This window comes from Salvelinus sp. IW2-2015, linkage group LG11, assembly GCF_002910315.2.
Source record: "Salvelinus sp. IW2-2015 linkage group LG11, ASM291031v2, whole genome shotgun sequence".
NCBI lineage: Eukaryota > Metazoa > Chordata > Actinopteri > Salmoniformes > Salmonidae > Salvelinus > Salvelinus sp. IW2-2015.
Window position 1 is genome coordinate 35,342,595 of NC_036851.1, and position 10,444 is coordinate 35,353,038.

Below are 10,444 nucleotides of genomic sequence, written 5' to 3' on the forward strand. Positions count from 1 at the left end.
TGGTTGAAGATCTGATAACATTCAGTGTCAATAATATCAAAAATAGAGAACATCAGAAAGTGGGCAAATACTTTCTCATGGCACTGTAAATGCAATGGATTTAGGGGTAGGAAACACCTGTAACTGCATCATAAAGCGATCCTTACGCTCATTAGTATGACAGAGCAGATGTTATAATGTTATGTTATATATGGGGCGGCAGGATAGACTAGTGGTTAGACTAGTAACCGAAAAGTTGCAAGTTCAAATCCCCGAGCTGACAAGGTACAAATCTGTCGTTCTACCCCTGAACAGGCAGTTAACCCACTGTTCCTAGGCTGTCATTGAAAATAAGAAATTGTTCTTAACTGACTTGAATAGTAAAATAAAGGTTAAAAAAAACAATAACAAAAAAAGTTGTCATAATGGTTTATGTCAGGTTATGACAACATATGATACATGACATGGCTTTAATAATTTAGACTAGCGCATCAACAAGCATAACACTTTCTATGAATATCCTCTTCATTATACTTTATAAACACRTTTCTAATGCCATACTGTATGAGSAATGCATTATGAAGAGGGTATCCATAGGAAATGTTACTGCCATGGTTAGTTGGCATATCACTGAACGCTACCAGGAATGTATTGCAGCATAAACGGACGTATTATGGCTGCTTATAACAGCTGTTATATGCTAATGACAGGTTTATGACAGTTAAATGACGTGGAGTTCTAGCAGTGTTACCCCCTTAAACACTCCCTCTATGGTGATACCCATGACAGGACTAGCGAAACATATTCATTAAGTAGTCTCCACCATAGATTTACAACATCTGGACTGGACATAGTACTATTTAGTGTAACATAATCTATGAATAATTTTCATGGGCCTTTTAACAGAAGCAGAATCAAAATAGATATTTATTCTTGCACTGAGAGGTGATGTTTTGCTGATTGAGTCATAAATATTGCCGATAAAAACTAAAGTGCCGTTTCGACGAGTGATGTATGTTCTAATTCTATGGTTACTACCCTTGAATTGAGTGACCTAGTGTTGTTTCTATTGCATGCCGTTAGGCTTGTTAATGATTATTTGATGTTGTGTCAAACTGTGTCTAATGTATAGTAACTTTAACATGCATTATATGTTATGTCCACACTATTGTATTGTAAGAGAATTGCAAATGAAGTGATACCACGTGTTTTTAAAGTGTTGTAAACAGATTTTTTAAATTTTATTCTGATCATCTGAATGGCTATGGCAGGAAATGTGCTATATTGATTATTGTATGATGAAGTACAGTATTCATTCAAGTTAATGTATGTGTGTGTTACAAATGTGGCAAAATGAAGAAATCATGTAATCGACTTGAAATCTGAAGTAACTTTGATCTGACCACTCCCCTCATCTTGTATTCCGTCTTCCTTCCCATCTCATGCTACCCTTTCATAAACCCCCAACTGTCACTCATACGGTCCTTTCTTTGGTCTTGCACTTATCTAACTCCGTCCCTCTTCTCTATCTCTGTCACGCTATATATATTTCCATCTTCTGGTCTCTCCATCTCTCTTTCTGCGACCCATCCCCCAGGATTTGTGAGCTTCGACAACCCAGGTAGTGCCCAGGCTGCCATCCAGTCAATGAATGGCTTTCAGATCGGCATGAAGAGACTCAAGGTGCAGCTCAAGAGGCCGAAGGACGCCAACCGCCCCTACTAGCCACTCCTAGCCACCCCTGCCCTGGGGGATAAGGCAGATGCTGCACACAGGGAAACACAGGTGAGAGCAGTCACCCRCAATTAGACCCCCTAAATTATATAATACAGTGCCTTCAGAAAGTATTCACACCCCTTGACTTTTTACAAGTTTTGTGTTACAGCCTGAATTTAAAATAGATTACATTGAGATTGTGTGTCACTGGCCTATACACAATACCCCATAATGTCAAAGTGGAATTGTGTTTTCAAAATTATATATTTTTTATTCAAATGAAAATCTGAAATGTCTTGAGTCAATAAGTATTCAACCCCTTTGTTATGTCAAGCCTAAATGAGTTCAATAATACAAATGTGCTTAACAAGTCACATAATAAGTTGCAAGGACTCACACTGTATGCAATAATAGTATTTAACATGATTTATGAATGACTACCTCATCTCTGTACCCTACACATACAATTATCTGTAAGGTCCCTCAGTCGAGCAGTGAATTTCAAACACAGATTCAACCTCAAAGACCAGGGAGGTTTTCCTCCCAAAGGTCAGCTATTGGTAGATGGGTAAAAATAAAAAAGTAGACATTTAATATCCCTTTGAGCAAGGTGAAGATATTAATCATGCTTTGGATGGTGTATCAATACATCCAGTCACTACAAAGATACCAGGTGTCTTTACTAACTCAGTTGCCGGAGAGGAAGGACACTGCTCAGGGATTTCACCATGAGGCCAATGGTGATTTTAAAACAGTTTGAGTTTGTCTGTGATATAAAGCTTAGGATTGAGCAACAACATTGCAGTTACTTCACAATACTAACCTAATTGACAGAGTGAAAAGAAGGTAGCCTGTGCAGAATAAAATAATTCCAAAACACGCATCCTGTTTGCAATAAGGCACTCGAGTAAAACTGCAAAAAAGGTGGCAAAGAAATGACCTTTATCTCCTGAATACAAAGCATTATGTTTGGGGCAAATCCAAAACAACACATTACTGAGTACCACTCCATATTTTCAAGCATAGTGGTGGCTGCATCATGTTATGGGTATGCTTGTAATCATTAAGGACTGGGGAGTTTTTCAGGATAAAAAATAAACAGAATGGAGCTAAGCACAGGCAAAATCCTAGAGGAAAACCTGGTTCAGTCTGCTTTTCAACAGACACTGGGAGACAAATTCACCTTTCAGCAGGACAATAACCTAAAACACATGGCCAAATATACATTGCAGTTGCTTACCAAGATGACATTGAATGTTCCTGAGTGGCCTAGTTACAGTTTTAACTTAAAATCGGCTTGAAAATCTATGGCAAAACTTGAAAATAAAAAAGATCAACAACCAAATTAATAGAGAGGAATAAGTCAAGGGTATGAATACTTTCTGAAGGCATAGAATATTTAACATATGTATATTTAAATTAATTAGCATATACAGTATATAATATTTGTTGATATATAGTACATTTTAATTTATTTAATTACATATATACAGTTCAAACAAATTAGAATATATTTTATTTGACTGTGAAAATATGTTTTGCTGGGGCAAATCAAATCAAATTGTATTAGTCGCATGCGCCGAATACAACAGGTGTAGACMTTACAGTGAAATGCTTACTTACCCCCTAGCCCCTAACCAACAATGCAGTTTTTTTTTAAACAAAAAAATACAGATAAGAATAAGAAATAAAAGTAACAAGTAATTAAAGGGCAGCAGTAAAATAACAATAGCGAGACTATATACAGGGGGGTACCGGTAAAGATTCAATGTGCGGGGGCACCGGTTAGTTGAGGTAATATGTGGGTAGAGTTATTAAAGTGACTATGCATAGATCTGATTTTACTGTTAGCAATGAGTAAAGGACCGTATTCTCAATTTTCCAGGTTTTTGTTGAGCTGGAACATATGTTGATTACATGAACAACACCATTGAACTGAAGGATCACCGGGACACAGGTATTCTTTGAGGCTGGTATGAAACTGGATCAGATACTGGGCTGAACATGAACAAATAGATGACCAAGTAACAGAAAATTCTGTTGGATGTACCTTTTGGACCTCAGAAAACTCCTGCAAGCCTGGGTAGCTCCAGGGCGCCGACTGTCTTTATCGCCTCCCCTCCTCTCTCTCTCTACCTAACCACACCTGAACGACAGCTACCTTACAGGACCACAAGTGAGGTATTATTTAAATAAAAAAAACACGGAACAGAGATGGAGGAAACATGGATGATAAGAGTTCCAAGTATTAAACAAACTTTGAAAAATACTTTATGGGGGAATGCCATAGGATATCTCTATGTAAATGTGTTTGGGTATGGGGAAACAACTTTTTAAAGAACAATTTTACAGGACGAGAAACAAACGAAAGAATATGTTTCTCGGAAGAAAGAGAACTTTGTAGGGAAAGCGATATTTCATCTTTAGCTTGGAGTGCCTGTCTGTTTCCAGGGGACACCGTTGGCAAGGAGAGCCAGAGCAACGGTCTCCAGGGAGTCTTACCTGTCATTCCTTAGTTGTTTTAGGGACCAAAAGACCAAACGTTTTTATTGCTGAGGACTTGCAGCTCTATTAATATACTCAGACCACTGCATCTCTTTTAAATCGCTGTTAACCGATTAAAGAGTTGCATTTAAAAGGTGTACAGAGTGTATACACACACACACACACACACACACACACACACACACACACACACACACACACACACACACATACATATATATTGCTGATATGCTTTTTGAATACAGCCAAAACTATTTCGGATGACCGATGGGGTCGCTCACTTCACTAGTTTACAATTAACTATTCAAAATGTTAATTTTTCCCCCTTCTCATTTTCTCTTGGGGGATGACATGGAGAGTGCATGAGAAGGTTTGTTCCATATTGCAGCCTTACCTTTTCTAACATGAAATCCTAACCTCATAGTTAAAACAACATAATGTTTTGAAATATATGAACTTGTTTATATTTGCAGTACATATACACTACCAGTCAAATGTTTGGACACCTACTCATTATAGGGTTTTTCTTTATTCTTACTATTTTCTACATTGTAGAATAACAGTGAAGACATCAAAGCTATGAAATAACACACATGGAATCAAGTAGTAACCAAAAAAGTGTAAAACAAATCAAATATATGTTAAATTTGAGATTCTTCAAAGTAGCCACCCTTTGCCTTGATGACAGCTTTGCACACTCTTGGCATTCTCTCAACCAGCTTCATGAGGTAGTCACCTGAAATATATTTCAATTAACTGGTGTGCTTTGTTAAAAGTTCATTTGTGGAATTTCATTCCTTCTTAATGCGTTTGAGCCAATCAGTTGTGTTGTGACAAGGTAGGGGTGGTATACAGAAGATAGCCCTATTTGGTAAAAGACCAAGTCCATATTATGGCAAGAACAGCTCAAATAAGCAAAGAGAAACGAAAGTCCATCATTACTTTAAGACATGAAGGTCAGTCAATCCAGGAAATGTCAAGAACTTTGAAACTTTCTTCAAGTGCAGAAGCAAAAACCATCACGCGCTATGATGAAACTGTCTCTCATGAGGACAGCCACAGGAAAGTGAGGATAAGTTCATTAGAGTTAATTGCACCTCAGATTGCAGCCCAAAAAATGCTTCACATAGTTCAAGTAACAGACACATCTCAACATCAGCTGTTCAGAGGAGAGTGCGTGAATCAGACCTTCATAGTCAAATTGCTGCAAAGAAACCACTACTAAAGGACACCAATAAGAAGAAGAGACTTGCTTGGGCCAAGAAACACGAGCAATGGACATTAGACCGGTGGAAATCTGTCCTTTGATCTGATTTTTGGTCCCAACCGCCATGTCTTTGTGAGACACAGAGTAGTTGATCTATGATGAACGGATGATCTCCGCATGTGTGGTTCCCACCGTGAAGCATGGAGGAGGTGTGATGGTTTGGGGGTGCTTTGCTGGTGACACTGTCCGGAATWTATTTTGAATTCAAGGCACACTTAACCAGCATGGCTACAGCATTCTGCAGCGATATGCCATCCCATCTGGTTTTCGCTTAGTGGGACTATCATTTGTTTTTCAACAGGACAATGACCGAAAACACACCTCCAGGCTGTGTTAGGGCTATTTGACCAAGAAGGAGAATGGAGTGCTGCATCAGATGATCTGGCCTCCACAATCACCCGACCTCAACCCAATTGAGTGAACAGTGAAAGAAAATTAGACAAGTGCTCAGCATATGTGGGAACTCATTCAAGACAGTTGGAAAAGCATTCCTCATGGAGCTCGTTGAGAGAATGCCAAGAGTGTGCAAAGCTGTCATCAAGGAAAAGGGTGGCTACTTTGAAGAATCTAAAATCGAAAATATATTTTGATTTGTTTAACACTTTTTTGGTTACTACAGGTGTGTCCAAACTTTTGACTGGTACTGTATATGTATAACACGCATTAAAGCTAATGTATTCATATATATATATACACATATATACAGTATATATGGATAAAGATATTAATCAAAATAATATATGTATTTATATGCACATATTTTATGTATGTGTGTCTGTATATAGAACGGCTATTGACTATGTTGAGCTGTCATTTTTTTGTAGATTTCAGCTGGAGTTTGAAACACTGCTCTGCTTAGGAAGAGGCGCAAATCTGGCAGCTCCCAAAACTGCAGTCATTCCTCTCTCTGATAAACTATATATGCTGATACACACGTATTCCTAAATATATGTGTGAAGCACAGGAGGATGGTGGCACCTTAATTGGGGAGGATGAGCTCGTGGTAATGGCTGGAGCGGAATCAGTGGAATGGTATCAAACACATGGTTTATCAAACACATGGTTTCCATGCCATTTCATTCCTCCGTTCCAGCCATTATTATGAGCTGTCCTCCCCTCAGCAGCCTCCACTTGATGTGAAGATTCACATATTTAGGTGAACATACTATTTGAAAATGCAAAAAAGCCACTTCTCAGTAGCAGGCTCAAAGAGAAATCAGGCTAAATTAATATTAGAGGTAAAGGACAAACATCTTCGACTCGATTCCAAACCTATCTTTTTAACTTCACAGTACACTACACAAACTTAACATGTACAAACTAAGTGTGCTCTTTGAAACATGAACCAAAATAAATGAATACCATGACCTTTTCGCTCTCTTAATTGCATTCAGTAAGTAAGTGCATATAGCGTATGGGCTGTCACCACAGGTGTGCCTTGTCACCTGCAGAATCTGCCATCAAGCACTGTGCTCTCAAGCACTGTGCCCTAGTTTTCCAGAAATCGCGGTTGGAGGATTCCTGGAATAAGGAGGGAATAAGCAGGACATCAGAATCCTCCAAACAGGATTTCTGGAAAACCAGGGAATTTATTGAACGTTCCAGGAATTTTGCAACCCTACTCATAACACTACTGTAAGCAGCCAACGCACTACGATGATGTCAATACTGCAGTCGCATCAGTCATGTCATTTCACATCTCCATAGAGAGCTTTTGACAGTAAAGCATGTCAAAGCTAACAAATCGTTCAGATGTTAAGACCATCAATGTCCTCTCAAACATCCATAAAGTACCATGAACTACTTGGACTAGCATTAAGTACTCGGACAATCACAGACTAATTGTGATGTTTATTTGTCATTACACTTTCTATCAAAGTGGGCATTATGTACTCTCCGCGAGAACACGTACTAACTAAAGGGAGTGCTTGGAAATGCTGTGCAAGTATAAGAAACCTTGAGGCTGGGTTCCATTAGGTTTGGTCTAAATTAAATTGATGATAACAGAGGTTAAAATGCCTGTCATTGTGAATTGTATGGTTATAACTTATTGGTGAAGTTTCATGATGTTAAAACAAATTGCAGACCTAGAGAAGTGTTTTTTCTACTGTACACAAAGAAACCAGGAAGTGTTTTTTTAATGTAAACAGCCAGCACCAATTCAGCCATTGTTGTATGGAGCTCTGTAACTGTTTCTCGCCACACCATTCCAGTGCCTGCGTCTAACCTTTCCTAAGACAAGGATGTAGTGGTAAATAAAAGGTGGGTAAACACTGAATGCCGGTCGAGACCGCCAGGCAGATCCCAACGCCAATACTAACAGTGTTAATTTAGCGCACTAGGTGCATAACTGCTAAACATCATATCAAAACTGTTTTTACCTGCAACTAGCCTCTACTACATCCCTGCAACAAGGTCCATCTCACTCTGTCCCCCCCCGATGCAAACAGGCCTAAAACTCTCCTTGACACATCCATATTTCTCTGGGTTTGTCAAGTCCAGTGTTTCCAAAACACCTCTCCTCATTATTTATCAACGGTCAACCATATCTTGAGCTCTTGAGATGTTCCCATTGGCATCAATCAATTTATGATTTACTTGAAATTCAAAGTTTTATGAGTATCTCAAGTTAGAATTTGACTCCTAAGTCACTTCAATACCAGCGTTTACTCAGCTCACTCTCTCCCTCCTTTCATGTACACTTTCCCCTTGAAATTCATCCCTTACTCACCATTTTGTTCTGTTTTGTCTTATTTCCCTGCTTGCTCCCCTCTCTCTGCTTAGTTTCAACCTAATTCCAAGACCTGAGAGTACTGGATAGGTGTCAGCAATATCATGGAAACTCCCTTAGCCTTTCAAGTAGGCTATAGAGCTATTAGTGCGTTTCTTAGACCTATCCCAATGTTTTCTAATCGARCGAATGAAGGCAGAGGAATGACTGGAATTGAGCACCTCTTTCACAAGCTCTAACTTTCAGCTGCAACTGTTTACATATAAATTGAGAGAACAGTGGTTAAAAAACAATGAGAAACAAACAGAAGTTTGAATATAAATATCTATAAATATATACATAAACCGATGAATATACTGTAAATGTTTTTGTTGCTCTGTTTTCCTCTGTACATAGGTTTGCATATTTTATAGGACTTTTACTTCTATCTACAAGGACTGAATAAAAATTCAACTTTAAATACTTTAAAAAGATGAACGAAAACCTACAAGAAATTAAACCAGGTTTTTAAAAAGAGTCCGTAGGGATATGGTACAACTGTAGGACCTGACCTAGGCATTTAACCAGAAAAGTCAGGGAGAGCATTGAACTCAATTAGAGCATAGACATGCATTGACCTTTTTATACAAGTATTTTGGGGTGTCTTTAATTTATTTATTTACGTATTTATTACTTCTGTTTACAAACGATACGATATGCATGATTTCATGGCATTATTTTTTTTATGAGTTGGTATGTGACCAAATAGTTTTTTATATTCACGTATAGGCCTACATTGTGGTACATTGTTGACTACTGTTATTGTCTACAGGATCACGACTCCAACAGTTAACTGAGAAATAGAGATTATGCTCATATTTGACAATTGTTTTGTTAAGTAATCTGAGGTTTTTCTGCTGTTCTTTTTCCATTTGTGATGCTGTTTTATTCAATATCAGAGCTCTACTGTTCTACTTCATCATACCACACATTACCCAAATGTATTTAAATGTATCTCAACTGTTCAATCTTTCTAGATGATTAATGCTTATAAGTCCATTCAAATTGCGGTATATTTGTAAATGTTCACATTCAAATTGAGAATTCAGCTAAATGTGGCAGCCTATAGGTTGCAATGACAATAACATGACAATTTACTGTTTCAAAATGTAAATAAATACAATTAAACCTTTCCAGAAAAACATCAAAACCTTGTTAGCTGTGAATGTGTTGAACAATTTGAATGGACCTTTGCTGTTTTATCATTCCGTTTCAACACTGCTCTGTTGTCTAAGCTCTTGTAACACTTCAAAATATGGGATAAACATTATGCTATTACATAGCCTATAAGGACAAGTAGTAAACTAAGGTTGCTAAAATTGGATGTCTATCCATGACAGAGGAATTGCCTCTCGTTGCTGCTTATTTGAAACCGTAATTAGCTGATTAGTGCCAATTAGTAATTATAATAACAGGTAAAATAAGGGTTGAATAAAAAATACAATTAAAATAATTATAAATCCCACGTACAATGTGTCCCTTATTTTGAGGTGTTAGGAGTTCTGTATTAATCATGTTATATTTATTTTTAATGTCTTATAGAGCTCTGGTGTTGTGCAAGTGTTCAGTTCTATCCAGGGTAAAACACCCATCAAAAACTGCACTATTTCATCAAATATTGTTACTAAATTTCTGATCATTTAGTCTACCTTCAATGCTGTTATTAAGTGTTTATTCCTACAAGCTAGTGTTCTTAGGAGAATAACATTGACTTCTTCAATGGATTCAAAAGTATTCTGAAGACAATTTCAGCACATGAAGGGGATGGGGAATTGAATGTTACGTGTTGAGCTTTGCCATGTCTGATGAGGTAGGCTTCTCATTGATTAATGCGCTTTAGGCTCCCGCCCTTATCTCTTCTCTGGTCCCTGGACTCTTTTGTAATTTTAATGAATGATGCGTCTCAGCTTAGCTCAATAATAAAGCACAGTCTAGAATACACCTGTCTTGACTCAAACTTACTGCATATTCTAAAAGGGCCTTGAACAGGGTCATATTCATTAGGCACCAAACGTAAGACTTTTAAAAAATAAAAATGTTTTGCTACAGTTTGCCCTAATGAATATGACCCAGTTCTAGTAATACTTCAGTTTCCTAATGTGTCCATCTCTGAGATAATGTGACCAAGGTGGTCAGTGGAACACACAGAAGTTTTACAAATATTTGACCATTTATGTTGAAGTTATAAGAAATCCATATATGAGTAG

General features: G+C 37.7%; 1 protein-coding gene across 1 annotated transcript in view; it reads left to right on the top strand.

Annotated features, from left to right (window-relative positions):
- The window catches only part of LOC111970281 (CUGBP Elav-like family member 4), a 142,038-nt gene extending 131,862 nt beyond the window's left edge, over positions 1-10,176 (top strand). Inside the window, exons 12-13 of the mRNA XM_023996936.2 lie at positions 1,577-1,764; positions 3,581-10,176. Coding sequence (XP_023852704.1) covers positions 1,577-1,704 — 128 coding nt within the window. The 3' untranslated portion in view covers positions 1,705-1,764; positions 3,581-10,176. The remainder of the gene's footprint in view (positions 1-1,576; positions 1,765-3,580) is intronic.
- The last annotated feature ends 268 nt before the right edge of the window (positions 10,177-10,444 follow it).